The sequence below is a fragment of the Alligator sinensis genome, unplaced genomic scaffold (assembly GCF_000455745.1).
Source record: "Alligator sinensis unplaced genomic scaffold, ASM45574v1 scaffold103_1, whole genome shotgun sequence".
In the NCBI taxonomy this organism is placed as follows: Eukaryota; Metazoa; Chordata; order Crocodylia; family Alligatoridae; genus Alligator; species Alligator sinensis.
Genome location: NW_005842226.1, coordinates 1,264,984 through 1,280,915, shown reverse-complemented (window position 1 = coordinate 1,280,915; position 15,932 = coordinate 1,264,984). Strand labels below are relative to the sequence as shown.

Sequence of the window (15,932 nt, the reverse complement as noted above, 5' to 3'; positions counted from 1 at the left end):
TATGGGCAGGGAGACAAACTGGCCATGTGGGTGGCAAGGTCGGCTGCATGGGTCTGGCGCTGGGAGGCCTTGGCTCTCCACAGCTGCTTCTTGGATGCACCAGTTCATGCTCAGCCTTGCCCAGTGCCTCAGTTTCTCCATCTAGTAACAGGGGCCCTGCTTTGACTGCCAAGGCACTGCAGGTATCTGGGCAACCAACCTAGTATCAGCCCCACTCTGGGGCTGCAGCAGCTCCCATGTCCAGCTCTGCTGCAACGGGCTCTGGCATGTCAGGCAGTGCTGGGAGCAGCCTCAGTGCTGCACCAAGAAGAGAGGTGTGGGCAGGTCCTGCCTGTGGCCCTTACATCCAGTGAGTACCAGCCACATGAGCAAGGCCGTTTGGCTCTCCCTGGGCAGCCCTTGCAATGCAATATGGGAGCAGCTTGGGGGTGGGCTAAGGTGGGGCTGCAATCAGGAGAACTGCAGGCACGTCATGGGGTGCAGGGCACATCATGGAGATGAGAGCAGGGGTCTGAGACGTGGGGGATGGCTGGCTGCCTGCTCGCAGGGGCATTGCCAAGGGCAGGGGAAAGCTGGTTGCTGTCCTAAGACTGGGACTTGGGAGACCTGGGACCCCGCAGTGTGCTCTGGGTCTGCCCCATGCTTCATCCCCTGCCTGTGAAATGAGGCAAATGCTGCACAACCTCTGGGCTGAAGCCATCCTGGCTGCAGAGGCCCCAGGTCCTGCAGTGACGGGAGCCAGGCCTCAGACAGCCTTTGATTGATTTGCTTCCGGTTGCTGTTTTAATAACAGGCTGGATCTGGCCCCCTTACCACCAGGGAACCATTTTGCCCCTGCTTCTTGGACTTAGAGGGTGCAGGATCAGGCTCCCTGCGGTGCTCCCCGAGGAGCCCTCCTTGCCCAGCGCTCTCCCTTGGGAAAGGGAGGGGGAGGGCTGTCCTTGGTCCTGAAATTGCTGCTTCACCGTCAGCTCCTATTTTCAGAGCTGAACAACGTGCTGCCAGCAGTGACATCGTCTGCAAATCTAACCCATCAGAGCTGCTAATTGTAGGCCCTGGAATAGCATGCAGGGCTATGAAGAGGATTGGGAGGAGGAGAATAAATAGGTCTCTTTGTACAGCCCCAAGCATTTAAAATAGCCCCGTGTCCACAACAACATTCAGGAAAGGAATACCATTCCAGGCCAGCCCCCTCCTCCTCCTCCTCCTCCTCCTTCTCCCAGACACGGTAGCTGGCATCATGTTAAATTGCAGCCTATTTCCTGCTGTCTGCAAAGGCAGAGCACAGGAATGACACTTCAGTGAAGCACTGGCTCGGCAGGTGTTGCTAGCACCACGGGAATGCAGTCGGGGCCGGGAGCCTCCTGGCTCTCTCCAGCTAGCGAGGGAGCCCAGCATGACCAGACCAGGTCCTGTTCTTCATGAGCTATTTCATATCCACTGTGGCTGCCTCATTCATTGCTCGGGGGGTTGGAGGGAGGTGTGCGCACGAGTGCAAGGGCCTTGTTGCTCATCCGTTCCCATTGACAGCCTGGGTTTGGCAGCAGGCCAGGGTGAGAGGGCCTTCACTCACCGCTTGGGGTGTTATTCTTCCCAGAGCCACTATTGTTAATTAGATATTGGCATTGCCTTTCCCACCCACATTCCTAAACATTTATTACAGCTGGTTCCAGGCTGGAAGTAGGTTTAAAATGGCCTTCCTCTCCTCCTCCCAGAGGGGATTTGCCTTTGGTGAGGGTCCTGTGAAAGCAACCTTAGAAATTTTAACTGGAGCAAGGGGGTTTCAGAGAAAAGCTGGTTGTGTCAAAGGTGGGTGAAAAATTGAAGGGGGATTTCAAACATCTGGTCAGCTAGCTCAGCTCATTCAGTGTGTGTGAGAAAGGGAGAGAGCGAGACAGCGAGAGAGAGAGAAACAAGACAACAGGAGTGACATGGTACAAAAACCCGATGGTTTTTATATAGCTCAGCTTCGCACAATTAAAACTGGAGACTGCTTGTTTTTTCGCAGCTTTTTTTTTTTCCTCCCTTTTTTGTGCCATATGGAAACTAAAGCGCATAAGGCACAAAAACCTCAGTGTGAAAACATGTGAAGGAACTGAGGGAAAAACACGGAGAGATTTCAGCCGGGGAGGAGAGGGACTCTCACGCTGAGCTGACACTTGGGCCCTGGCTCCGAGCACCTAGCTGGGGGGCGACCCTTAGTGCTTCAGTAACAGAGACAATAACTAGGGGGGTATCTCTCGGGTATGGAAATTGCTGAATAAATGCTGCCTTGCTCTATTGTCAGAAATGGCTGGTGAGTGCGCAGACCTTTATTTAAAGAGCCACATCGAACTCCACCCTAACAAGAGACATGGCCTGCCCTGGCTTTGGGTTTTCTCAGTCCTTTCTGTGACTGGATGGTGATGTCTTGCTAGGAAAGGTGGAAGCACAGTGAACATGGGGGTCCAAACATAGGCCAGAAGCTGGTTCACCTGGAAATGATGCCAGTGACTTGCGGCCTGCACCTGAGCTTTCTGTGCCTCGGTTTCCCCATCTACAAAATAACACCACTGAGAGCCATGCAATGTCTACTTCACTCCTATGGGTGAGGTGCTTTCAGATCCACACCCAACCAGCACTAAATGAATTCTCTTCTTTCCATCAGCTCCACATGTAGAGCGTTGCTTGCTGGGAGCTGTTGCCCCACTGGGGTGCAATCTGTATTAGAGGCAAATGCACTGGAAGTAAACCCTTTAGGAGTGGAAGGGTGTGTGATGCTTTAGTAGACTATGGGCCATTTATTTAGCTACCCAGGCATGGATTTAGGGCTGGGATTTTTGAATGGCCCTTTTGCCTCCTTGGAAATTCTAGCCTAGGAGCTTGGTGTTAGACAATCCCTGATCCATGCTGGTTTCAGCACCTCTGGAGACCAAGGAGGTGGCTGTGTCTCATCTTGCATCTAGTCTTGCATAAAGAAATGGTCAGAGAAAATGCTGAAGCCAGGCTAGCACTGTGAATGTGCCTTTCACCCCTCTCTGGGAGCTGCCATGTACTGACAAACCCGGGGCTGGCCATGCGCACTGGGGAAGCAACGGAGAAACAAAACTGGGGCAAGGATGGAGGCAGCAGCACACCACTTAATAGAAGCTGCAGGTGGGGAACAACAAGACATCTCCTATCAGCAAAGCTGACAGAGCAGGAGAGACACATGTCTCGCATAATTGTTTGTTCCTGTCAGCCTGGGTTTTGCTGCTTTTATTGCTTTTTTTTTTTTTTTTGAGGAAATGTCTAACTAGCTCTGTGTGTTCCTGCCTTTGGAGAGGAAAGGGAAGAGCTGCAGGCTCGTGTCTGTGCCATGAAGAAGCTGTGTTAGATTCAGGGAACATTGTGACGGGGGAGCCAAGCGGCAAAGGGCCTTGCCCAGGGTCACACGGGAAGTCTGTGGCAGAACAGGGAGCTGCTCCCAAGCTCAGCTTCCAGTTCTGGCACCTCTGAGAAGTGGCAGCTTTTCAGAGAAGGAGCCAGGCTTCAGCAGTGAAAGTGGTGGGGGAGGGGGCTTTCCCCGAGCTCAGTGGGCACTGAGTGCAGTGGAAAGCCCGGCCATTTCCCTCAGGTGCCTACATGGGAGCAGTGATCATCTGACATCCTGGCCCTGCTTCTGGGGGCAGCCCACCCCAGAATCTGGCCACCAAGGAGTGCATGGGTGTGAAGCCCCAGGCCCCATGGGCAGGAAGCTGCTGCATCTCATGGATTGAGGCTAGTAGATTTGCAAAGCAGATGCTGATTTGGGGCAGCATCCTAATGAGGGGCCATCACCCCAGGGGGCAGAGCTCCATGGATGGGGTACTCAAAGGAGCGGCACAGAATATGCTGTGAGAGAGGAAGATCTCGGGTAGGCTGGTCCTCGTCCGACCCCCGCACATGCAGCACTGATGCGTGGTGCCATAGCACCCGACAGCCCTGATAGAAGGTCTCCACCCAAATGGGGCTCTTGGCTTCCATTCTCCTCTTTGCCATTGCACTTCTCCTCCAAGGAGTAGGAAGCAAAGTCCTTAAAAGGCTCCCTTTGATTATCTAGCTCTTAATGAGCCAAGGGGAGACTTTCAGGGCAGAAACCCTTTTCATTTGGAAAAAAAAGTCTTTGCTGATGCAGCTAATGATACTTGCTCTGGGGCTGCAACAGGTGGGCGAAGTGCCAGGTCTGCACAGCCACACTGAGCTCATATGTCAGAGTTGGGTTTTCTTCCCTCTTTTTAAGCCTCCCTCAGAGGCATCAGGTGTTGGCTACAGCCACAGCTGGGGACGGTGGCTGGGCTGCACCAGTGCTCCTGCTGGGACTTAAACCTGGAGGTTCCTGGCTAGAGGGTCTTGTCTCTCTGCTCAGGGTCAGTCCAATCACCATATTTCGGGCCAGGAAGGAATTTTCTCCATGGTCAGATTGGTACGGGCTAGGCGGGGGGAAGGGGTTGCCTTTGTCTCTAGCAGGGGATGTGGCCCCCTGCCTGGGATCTCTTGAGCATATATGCAACAACCTTTTACACAAGCAGGATATTGGCTATCTTGGTTCCCCTGCTTTTCCTGGGGCAGGGTGTTAGGTCTTATGTTGTGTCAGGGCTGATGGTAGTTTTACTAAGAGGTTGGACTTCCTTTCCAACCCTACCTCTCAATGGGATGATTCTCAACAGGAGCAGTAGGGACCATGAAGAGAGGACCCAAGTGACTGAACACCTGAAATGCTAGGAGGTCAGAGGGATGCTGGTTCAAGCCTGTGTTGGGTGGAAGGCCTTAAACCTGGGGTTTTGCTCCCTTGGTGAGTGCCTGAGCCAACGGGCTATTGGGTTATGTGAGAGGGCTGCTCCGCTCCTAGCTTTTTCCAGCACTTATTCTCAGGCACAAGCAGAGTAGCCACCTCCTGGCCCAGCCTTTGCGTGGCCTTTTGCAGAGGTCCTGTCCTTGTGCATACCCTCCCATGCCACACGGCAGGATGTCAGATGATCACAGCTCCCACGTAGGCACCTGAGGGAAGTGGCCAGACCTTCCACAGCACTCAGCACCCACTGAGCCTATGGAGAGCTCCCTCCCCCTCCATCTTCATGCTGAGGCCTGCGCATGGCAGAGTATCTGGGGCAGGGGGAAGAGAATTGCAGATGATGCATAAGTGTTAAAAAGGCTCCATGTGTGGTGAGGAAGTGCCCGCGAGGTGCACACAGGTACTGGCACCCTGCCCCTGGGGCTGCCCCCTTGTTTGGTGGGCAGCGCACTGTGTGGCCAGCCCCTGACTGGGTGCAGACACAGAGAACAGCCCGGCCTCCCTATTGCCTTTCACTTTACTAAACAACACATGAAGCTGGGGCATGGATTAGACCAAGGCCCATTTGCAAGGGGCCTTCCTTGGGATGCTCCTAACTGGGCCTTGTCTATCCTGGGCAGGGAGCAGGAGGGTGTATGGGTGGGCTGGCTGCTTGCCTACAACAGGGTGTGACATGGGTCCGCTGCCCTGTCCACCTGTGGCCTGGCCCTGCTGCCTGTGCTGGGGCTGTGTAGGGGCATTGCTTTGGCTGGGTCTGTTGGGGTATTCCTCCCAGCTGAGGATCTCCCTGTCTAGATTAATGAGGCCCTGGTCTGTGTGTGGGGGGTGGGAGGGGAAGGGGGAGAGGAGCTGGCACTGGCACTGGCGCTGGGGCGGTCTCTTGATCAGTGGCCCAGCAGCTGTGCCAGGCCTAAGCCCTCTGCGCTGGCCATGCAGCACCCTGGGATGGGCCTCCTTTCAACCCTTTGGTGACAGACTCTTCTCCCCACTCCCTGGCAGCAATGCCCTCAACTTTAAAGGGAAAGGCTAAATGCCAGTGTGACCTCCACCCCCAATGGACTGAATCCGGTACTGTTCCTGAATCAGGTTGCTGGGGCAAATGACACTGCTCGGCCTCCGCTTCCTGCAGCTGCCACTGCCCATCTGTTGGGAAATGCAAGGGAGGGGTGATCTGTCCTTCCCTCCGACAGGGATGGCTGGGTCCCGGGAGGTGGGCATCGCTGGCCCAGCCCGGGCCTGCTGAGGGAGGCTAAGGAGCAGCCAGTTTCCCTCTGCCCTGCCCCCCACTCCCACGTGCCAGCCCATGATGAGCTCCTGAGTATCTGCACGTCTCATAACTGACATTCCCATTGGTTTTGCAGAGGGCTATTTTGGTCCCTTTCAAGGATAGTCAGCTCACTTTCTCTCCCTCTCTCCCCCTTTTTAAAAGCAGAAATCCCTCTCCCTGCACTGGCTCATTATTTTGCCCCCTGCCAGCTGGAAAGCCTAGTTAGAGACACTTCATCATCTGAAACCAGGTGCTGCAGCAGGCACTGAGCCCAGTCCGGGCAGTGCCTAGGGAAGCCGGTGCCCTGCCTCCATTTGTTCCAGGGGCACAATGCTTCTGCTCTGCCCTGGGAAAGTTCCTCCTTCCCGGAGGCCCTGTAGCCCATCAACACCACCCCCACTTCAAGGAACAAGCTGCAGCCCCCAAGGTTTTGATCCCAGCAGCTCTCTGCATTTCACAGCCCTTATTAACCAAAGACTCCCTCCAGGGAAGTGTCTGCCCCTCCACCATTTTGCAGCCAAACAAGCAGAGGGCAAAGCAGACCCCTTCAGGCCCAGCCAGCCCCCTCAGGTGACAAATTCGTGCATCTCCACTTTGCCTGCTGGCTTTTGGATGCAATAAGTCCAGTTTTCCATGGGACGTTGTCCCCCTCCTGTGGCCAGAGCAAGCTAAAGCTGTAGGGGTCTGCGGCCTGTCCAGCCCAGTAGCTCCAGGCTTGTGTTTTTAGCTTCACAGACCTTGGGCTCAGGCTGTGCATGTGCCCCAGCAGCGATGGCCTGGATGCTGGCTGTGCAGTTCCCAGCCCTAGACCAGGCTTGACTCCCAGTAGAAGAAAAACAGCATGTAGCAGTGTAACAAAAGCCCATGTCAGATCACGTGCACACCAGGGGCTGTGGAACGGCTGCTTGCACAGGCCATGGTCTTCCAGCAATTCCTGGCTCCTGGAGTGTTTGAGCTCACCACCTCAGGGATGCTCCTGATGTCAGCCATCATTGTGATCCTCCGTCCCCCGCATCCTGCTGCCTGTCACATATGAAAGGACGTGCAGAGTGCCATTGGCAGGGGATTCATGACTTTTCCCCAGATAGGAGCCCCACGAAAGTGCATCATTCCCCGGGAGATGAGTGCACTTGCAAAACCTGAAGCTGCGTGAGCATGCCCTGAGCCAGCCCAGAGGATCCAGTCCCCAGGGTTAACAAGATCCCTGAGGCTGATCTGGTGCAAAAAATCAACTTGTGCAAAACCTCAGCTCCATAGCACTGGCTCCAGGATGGCTTTAGCAGCCAGGGAATGCATTTGGAGGGATGGCTCAGTACTGCCCACCCTTTCAGGGCTTGCAGTGATTCTCAACCCAGGTACAGCTGCAATGAGGTGTGAGAAGATAAGCATGGGCTCAGGCTTAGCCCTTCCTGGCCATTCCTCCACCCTTACTGCTGGGCCCTCTGCTAGGAGGTGAGCACTGTAATAAGTACATTAGTTGCTGAAATGGGGCACCACTCAATTTGCTCAAGATCTGGAGGGCACCTTGAGTCTTGAAAGGGTGAGACCCACTGTGCTAGAGCATCACAACCATAGGGTGGGATGAGCCCGGGACCCCAAACAGCCTGAAGGCCTGAGGAGGCAGGGATGCAGCTGCAGCTGGGTTTCCATAGGCTGAATCCTGGAGAGCAGGTGAAACCCATCAAATCATTCCCTCCAGGACCAGCCCCAGAGGCTGCCCCTCCTGATCCCTCCTACCTGGGAAGAGGGGATTGAGCCATTTAGAAAGGCTGAGCCCTGCAGGGCCTCTGGGGCACAGCCCTCTGTAGCAGGGTCCTCGGCTCTGGAGCCTTCCCAGGGGCCTGGCTTTAAAAAGGTTGGTAAAACTTCAATTAAGAAGAGTAATCGGTGAGGGACTCGTCACGGGGCTGCACTTGGAGCATGTTTCCCAGCCTGCCTGGTGAATGGAGCAGTGATGAACCCCCTTGGGAGGGGGTGGTTTTTAACTCGGGTGTGTGTATAATTCAGGAGCAGCTTGAGTATATGAAACCAAAGGAGCCCTGGCAGCAGATCAACCCATAACAGGGCTTACAGACTTAAGAGCTTTGCAGAAGAGTTAAAGAGCAGCCTCAGTCCTGAGCCCCCAAAACCAGCTGCTCTGCCGTGGCTGCAAGCTGTCCCTGCTTGCTGTGATCTCCCCATGGCAGCTGACAGCAAGCAGCATGCGAAGCAGATGCAGCAGCCCAGGCAGGCTCAGAGGAGGGAAAGGGGCACCTGTGGTTATCCATAATCTATGGGTTGATTTAAGAGTTCTGGATTCTCATTCTGCAGAAGGGGGAAACTGAGGCACAAAGAGGGAAGCCAGTGGGAAGAGAGCTCAGGTCTCCTGAATCTCAACTTAGCTGTCCACTAAAGTAGGCTGCTTTCCTTAAGGCAGCAGCTTGAGAGTCAGGAGTGATATGCCCAGCTCCCTCCAGTTTCCACCCCCCACAGCCCCCATCCCCAGCTCCAGGGGTGGCCGGTGGCTCAGCATGCTGGTGCTCTTTGGAAAATCCAGCCCTGAGCCTGTCTTGAAAATCTGGTCCTGCAGCCATAACCCAGCTGTTCCTGGCTGGGCTCTGCAGGGAGGTTGCGCCTCTAATTTCTCTGCTCCTCAGCATCCTTCTGTAAAAGGGGGCTGATGATCCTTCCCTTGTCTAGGCTGCCGGGAGCTCCTCTCGCTCAGCCTGACTGTGCCCAGGGGCACCTTGTTGGTGCAGCTCCAAGATATTCCAGACAGCACCTGCAGAGTAGAGTAGATACCCTGCCTGGGTTCAAACTAGCCAGTTTGGGGGCCAGAAGGAGCTCAGCACAGACTACAGGACCTGCTGGAGCAGCTGTGACCGCGTTCGGCACACCTCAGGGCCCCCTTTTCCTTTCAGCAGGGACGTTCTTCACTTCCCCCTGTGGGGTGACTCTGTCACAGCCAGAGGGCAGGGGCCACATGTCCACCCGCAAGTGGCTTCGTCCCGGCTCTGAGAGGTAGCAATCCTAGCCATGTTCTGGACCTGATTCTCATCCTGCTTGCCCCGACAAGCCCAAGCTAGCTGGGAAAGCCTGTGGACAGTCAGCAGTGCAGGAGATGCTGGCTGGGACACCACTGCCCCTGGGAGCCTGTTCTTATGCTGGTGTTGGGCCAGCATGGCTTGAGGGATGGAGGTTGGAACTTGGTTGCCTGTGGGTACAGCAGAGCACCCAAGGGAGCCCTGAAGAAGAGAGCAATGCAGGTCTGCATGGGGTGATGGGACCTCCCTCTGGCCCTAGGGACTCCAGCACTTTAGGAGTCACTGCACTGGCATTGCACACTGGTATAGAAATGGTGTGAGACCAGGATTTTAAAGAGGCAAGGAAAGGTATAAAAATGTTCTTAGTTGTGCAGAGTTGCAAGACTCGGCATCTGGCTGCCCTTGTGCTCCAGTTGTACTGCTGTGCAACTCCCGATTTACACCAATGTGCCTTTGACGAACTTTGGCCCAATGAGCTGAGAGCCCAGATTCGAGTCCTGGGAGCTGGAAGAGCTGGTTGTTGGGGAGAGAAGTGGTATGGCCCATGGGCCAGAGTCTTGGTGGGTGTAAATGGGTGCTGCTGCAGCGACTGTAGTAGTTTACCCCAGCGAAGGAGCCACACTAGAGAGTCCAAGTAATGGAAAAAGGTGGAGCTGGGAGGGGAACTCTGCCGTTACCCAGAGTCTCTCAAGGAATTTCTTCTGTGCTCTAACAGAGGGGAAGAGTAATGTCTCTGAGGCTAATTCACAATCTCTGCGGATCAAAGCAGGAACAGTGGTTTCCAGGAACAGAAACCACTGCCTGGAGAAGGTGACTTAGCCCTCGGTGCCAGCCAGTGTTGAAAGGGGACACAGCTGACATGACAGCAGCCATGTGAGAAGGTGTGGGTTCAGCTCCTGCCATGGGGTGCTCCTTGGAGGCCCCCATGATGTTAACCGCAAACAGGACAGTTGCCCCATTCCAAGGTGACAGAAACCACGTGCGGGCTCTGGTTGAATTCAACAAATCATTACAACAATGGAGAATTGGGGGAAAGCTCCCCGAGCAGGCCAGTGCTCCAGATGGACGGGGCTCGGAGGCAAGGGTTTGGGTCCAGACTGACGTTTGAACAAAGTCATGGTAGATCCAAAGGGCTCAGTCATCTGACAATGGCAGCGAGTGGTTTAGTTTGAGGTGAACAAACCATTGCAGGGTGACTTAAAAGAACAGTTTTTGGTTTGTTTTCACGTTGCCACAAGCCCTGAAAACGTTTTGTCCTGGTTTGGCCAAACCGAACTTCTCCTGCGGGCAGGCCCCTCCACGGAGCAGCAAGGCTGTGGTTGTCTTAGTCTGTCTCGAGCAGACCCCGCAGCAGGAAGGATGGGTCCAGCTCAGCGCAGCTAAGGGTGAGCCCCAAGGTCGCTGCTGAACTCCTTCCTCCTTAAACTATATGAGGTTGAGGGTCAGATGTGCCCAGTAGCTGATCCGGGATGGTGTGGTGGTGGCAGAGAGTTCACTGTGAGTGTGTCTGGCAATCACGGCATCCAAGTGGTGACAGCAGCATGGCACCCCTCTAGATCTGACCTGGCTTGAGGGAATTGGGAGCATCTCCCTTGGAGTCAATGACATTGGGCCAGTGAGAGGCTTGCTAGGCTCGAGTCCTGGGGGTTACTCCATGCTGCTTGGAAGGGCGCAGCTTCTCCAGACCGTCGCAGCAGCAGACAGTGCGGGGAGGGAGTCGAGACCTCGTCAAGGCAAGACCCATCTCACCCAGCCACTAAACAGATGTGATGCGTCCCTGAGGTGAGATGAATCCCATTTGACAGGCTCTTGGGGTCAGGCTTCCCTGGTGTGGAGAGCAGGACGGCCTTGGGCTCAACGTGGCCTTGGTCTCAGCTGCTCACAGGGATCTCTGCTCCGAGATTCCCACACCACAATGCTCACCTTGCCTGGCCGCGTCCTGCAGCTTTGTCTCCATGATAAAGATGCCAGAAGGCGGAAACCATCTCCTGCTCTCCCTGCGCCTGCAGAGCTGAACCAACCAGGCCCCTCATGGGCTCACAAATGCCGTGGAGTGGGAGTCAGCAGAGCTCCTGGCTGCTCCCAGCCTGCTCTGCTGCCACATTGCTGCTTGGACGTGCCACTCCCTTCCTCTGCACCTTGGTCTCCTGCATATAAAAACACTGGGAAGCCAGTGGGATCAGGGGGAGGACTGCAGCAAAGGGACTGGCGAGTGCCAGCTTGGGCCCTGGTGCAGGAGACGACGGGGCAGGCAGTGACAGCTGAGGCAGCAGCAGGCTGGCTGTGAAGCATTGCTTGTATCCTCTCCTCCATCCCACCCCTCCCTGAGGCCAATCTCCAGCCCTTCAGTGCCTGCCCAGCCTCTGGGACCGTCTCTGGCTGCCCAGGCCTGCTCCAGCAGCTGCCAGCTACCCCTTGCCCTTTCCCTTTCAGTGGCGAGTGAAGCTGTGTCCTTGTTTGAAGCTCGGCTCCCGCGGACGGCACTGTCGCTCCACCCCTGCGTGACCCCAGCAGCTGTGCTCTTGTCTGGAGACTGATAAGAGCTTTTCCTAACTCCTTTCACTCAGCAGACCAGGCTCTTTGCTTTGCCAGGGGCCGCGCTACCTCCCCAGAGAAAAGGCTGCTGGCTGTTAGTGACCCCGCAGCCAGCATGGCGCTGGATTAGCAGAGCCACCCCAAGATGGGCCTTTCTCAAGTGCAAATGGGCTAATTTACAACATCGCAGACAGAAAAGCCCAGTTCCCCTTCCCACTCTGCTAGCTGAGGGTTTTCCCCAGCACCCAGCCTCGGGGCTTTGGCCAGTACTCCCCAGACCATGGGAGTTGTTCTCCATCTCCAAGCGGGCTAATGCCTTTTGTGTGCCCAGAGCTGTGCCTGCTGTCAAAAGGTCCATTTTGCCTCTCACTGTGGTGTAAATCGGCAGTAGCACCATTGAAGTCCAGGGGAGTTTTGGCCAAAGATGTTGCCTTACAGGGAGCAGATACTCGGCATGTTCAGTCCTGGGCATTAGCAGTCCGCTCCAGAGAAGCGGAGTGAGAGCACAGCCCTGAGCATGAGCTCCAGAGGCAATGCTCAACTCTGGCGTCGGGTCCCTTCGGAGGGAGCCCAAAGGCAGGTTTCTCTGGTGTAGGTGGCATGTGCCCTCTAGCAGTGCCAGTGTCACTCTGAAGTGGTTGTTTGTTCAATGCAGACCAGCTCTCCATGCCATGTTCATGAGTACTCTGGACAGCTAGCTTGAAAGAGCTCCTTGCTACAGAGTAAATTTACTGAGCGGTCAAAGCCAGAGGAAGTTATCCCAGAGTAGGTATGTTGTGTGTCTGCCTCAGAGAGGGATATTCTCTGGTCCATATAGATCTAGCTTCCTGTACTAGTGCAAAGCCAAAGCCCCAGCTCAGTCACCCCTGATTTACCTATGACTAGAGCCCAATCTTTGCTGCAGCCAGAGGACACAGTCTGGGCATCCCAAAGTGAGCTTTGAACTTGCTCACTTCAGTACTGATAGCAGCAGAGCCTCAGTAGTGTGGGCTTCAGTACAGGCCACACTCTGGGCACTGACTTGGCCCCTGAGTCCCCTGCCACCACATCCTCACTGCCTATGCAATGCCTCTGGGATTTAGTGCCTAATCAGAGCAATGAAAGCGTGTGATCCTGTGGGAAGCCATGATACGAAAGCACAAGTCGCGCTCTGTAAGGCTTGTTGATGGAAAAGAGCAAGTGGTGGTAGAAGCAAACCAATCCCAGTGCTAGCCTGCTCATGGTGACTGGTAGTAGAAAGGCTAACTGGTAGCAGCAGGGCTCAGCCACATTGTGTGAGGATGCCCACTGATCTATCAGTCAGGGAGGATGTGTCAGGCCTACTTTCTTTACAGCAAAGAGCATTTCTACCAGGTATAACTTGGAACAAGTCTTGAATGGATTGCTATGAGAGACTGAGGTGGAAAAACCAGAACAAGGAAGGACAGAAGTGAAATCTCCACAAGAGAAGGAGAGCACAGGGTGCATCTCGCCTACTACGATCTGCAGGAAGAACACAATAGCAATGACTTTTAGCATTTTAGAGCATTTATAGAGGTTACGTATAATAAAGGCATAATGCACATAAAAGAAAATCCCAGGACATACAGCTACATGCTGTTCAGGAGCATCCAGAAAATGGTTTCTGGATTGTTACTATGTAGGCGAATCTGTTTCCTTTGATCTTGAGATTTAATTCTAGAATTGATGCCAGGGGAAAATTGTTTTGAAATGGGACTTTTTAACTAGACATGTGCTGCACGTGAACTATCAATTGTGTCAGCTAAAGATACAATATATGATCCAGGGGAGTTGTCAGGTTATTATTGGTGTGTGGGTGTGTGTTGAGGCTGCCTGTGTATTAATATGTGTCTGCTATAAAATGTATCCATAAACCAAAAGCTGTAACTAAGATCTACCGTGCCTTAGAAAGACTGTGTGGTCCAGTGGATAAAGCCAAGAAACCCAGGTTCCAAGCTTAGCTTTGCCACCGATTACCTGTGTGATCTTGGTCAAGTCATTTTCCCTCACTTTACCTCTGTTTTCCCTCTCACCTTCTGGTCTATGTAGCTCATAAGCTCTGTAGGGCAGGAACTGTCTCTTCATATGCATTTTTTTTAGCTCCCAACTCAATGGAGCCTGTAGGCCAGTGTCACCAATGTCCACACTTATAAGTGTGACCTCATTTGTGGTGATGACCCTTCATTTGGGAACTGCTGCTAGTGGTGCTACCATGTAAGAACATCATCATCATCCTGTGTCGTGGGTGTAATAATACTTGCACATCTCATCAGGTTTTGCAAGGCCTAATTAGCATCTCCTAGGTGCGTTGATCTCAATGGATGACAGGTGCTACAGGAGAGAGGGAATGACTGATTAATTACTCCGCTCCCTTGGAGAACAGTGATTCTCAGGCATCCCATCCAGCAACGCTGCGTATCATGACAAGATCTCAGCTCCTGCTAAATACAGACCTAGTGGGACATTCCCTTCTGAGATCAACCCCCACTCAAACACACCCCCTCCGCCAGCCAACTCCACACGCTCCCTTCAGGGCTCCGCTGCTGTGCTCGTGCAAAGCGAGACGTCCAAAGCAGAGCTGAAATCTCTCTCAGCCTGAAGCCTCCCCGTGATGCCCAAATTGAGCACGATAAATATTTGAAGACCCTGGGGCTTTGTACCAGGCTGCTCCTCTACAACTGCCAGACGCTTGTAGTTGTAATGTCAAGTTGTTTGTGGAAAGCATTGTGGGCAAAAGCTGCATGGCTGGGAACTAAGGCAGTGGAGCTGGGGCAATGCCAGTGCTAGGACGGGTGGGTGGGCCTGTGCTAGGGGTGGATGGGCAACAAGCAGAGGGCTGATGTTGCAGCCCAGCCTGGTAACAAGGTTATGTAAAGCGGACATTCAAGGAGGTCCAGGTTTGGGCAGGTCAGGCATGCCTACACCCACCAACATGTAGGCCCCTGGATTCGAGAGCATCTGTTAGGCTAACAGGAGACCAGAGGGCCTGGGGTTGGGAGGGAGTGGATAGTGTGTTCCCCGGTGGTGCTTGTCAATGGGAAGCAGGTGTCATTCTCCTCGGTGGCATTTTCTGGAGCCAAGGTTTGGATCTAGCCCCAGTTCTAGGGTGCTCCGATCTGGGGGTTCCTGGGCTTTGAGATTCAGACCCGAGCATCCACACCGTCTGGGTTTCTGAGACAGGGCAGATGGACCAGACCTCTGAATTTTCACTGTGACTATGGACTTGTCCCTTGACCAAACTGCCCCTCCAGGCTGAGCAGAAATGGCCTTGTGTGCACATGAAGGTGGCAGCGGGGAAGAATGCGTGCCCTGGGCTCTGGCACAGGGGGTTCCCCGGCAGGTCAAAGCTCACCAGCAAGTGGCTGTGTGAGGGGGCTGAGCTTGCCAGCAAGGTGCAGAGAAGGGGGACGTTAGCTCTTGACAAGGTGCTTCCATGTGTCTCTGGGTCTAGCTACTAACACAGTTTCTTCTCTCTGTTTTCAGTTAAAAAAGCCAAGTTTGATGGGCCCCAAGGTGAGTAGCTCCCTTATCTCCCCTGTCAGGTGCATGATGCAGAATAGGCTTCTCCTACCCAGCCCATCTGCCCCGTGGACCTGGGCCCAGGCTCCCTGTCTAGGGGTTTGGTTTTCCTGGCCACCTTGCTCTGGCCCTTTGAGAAGGAGAGCCTGGGGCCATCTTTAAGTTTGCTATAGCAAAAGGCAGCTGCAGGCAGTCCAGGGAGAGCCTGGAGCCTCTGGGAATAGGTTTGAGGCTGGGTGGGAAGAGCCCATGGGGGCTCTCCAGGCTGGGGCAGGCGGTGTGTGCTGCCCTGCTTTGCTGCGTGTATGGGGAGGGGGCTTTCACCCCCGGTCACCTCTGCCCCTTTCCCTGCAGAGAAGTTCAACACCTACGTGACGCTGAAGGTGCAGAATGTCAAGAGCACGACCATTGCCGTGCGCGGGAACCTGCCGTGCTGGGAGCAGGACTTCATGTTGTGAGTGCTTCCCACCACCCAGGGGGCTGCAGGACAGGTGGGCAGGGCCAGGCTCTGTCTCCTGGGGCAGAGGGTGTCTTTGAGAAGCCCCATGGGTCACGTAAGCTTCATAGTAAGTGTGAGCTGAGAACATAGACTGAGATGTCAGGGGCATATGGCCTGGATCTCCCCAGGGCTCAGTCAGAGCCAGAGTATTCAAGGGTACTGTTCCTTGTATTGAAGGGTCCCTGCTCAGGTCCCTGCACTGTGGCCAGGGGCTGGACCCAAATCCCCCTGTGTGACACCATATGGCATCCCCCTGGTCCATGCTGAGCAGGCAGGTTCACAGCCTGCCTTCCTCCT

The 15,932-nt window shown here is 54.5% G+C and overlaps 1 protein-coding gene across 1 annotated transcript in view; it reads left to right on the top strand.

Moving 5' to 3' along the window:
* Positions 1 to 14,434: 14,434 nt before the first annotated feature.
* UNC13A (unc-13 homolog A) overlaps positions 14,435 to 15,932 on the top strand; it is a 72,963-nt gene continuing 71,465 nt past the window's right edge. Inside the window, exons 1-3 of the mRNA XM_025208331.1 lie at positions 14,435 to 14,474; positions 15,101 to 15,130; positions 15,491 to 15,590. Coding sequence (XP_025064116.1) covers positions 14,435 to 14,474; positions 15,101 to 15,130; positions 15,491 to 15,590 — 170 coding nt within the window. The remainder of the gene's footprint in view (positions 14,475 to 15,100; positions 15,131 to 15,490; positions 15,591 to 15,932) is intronic.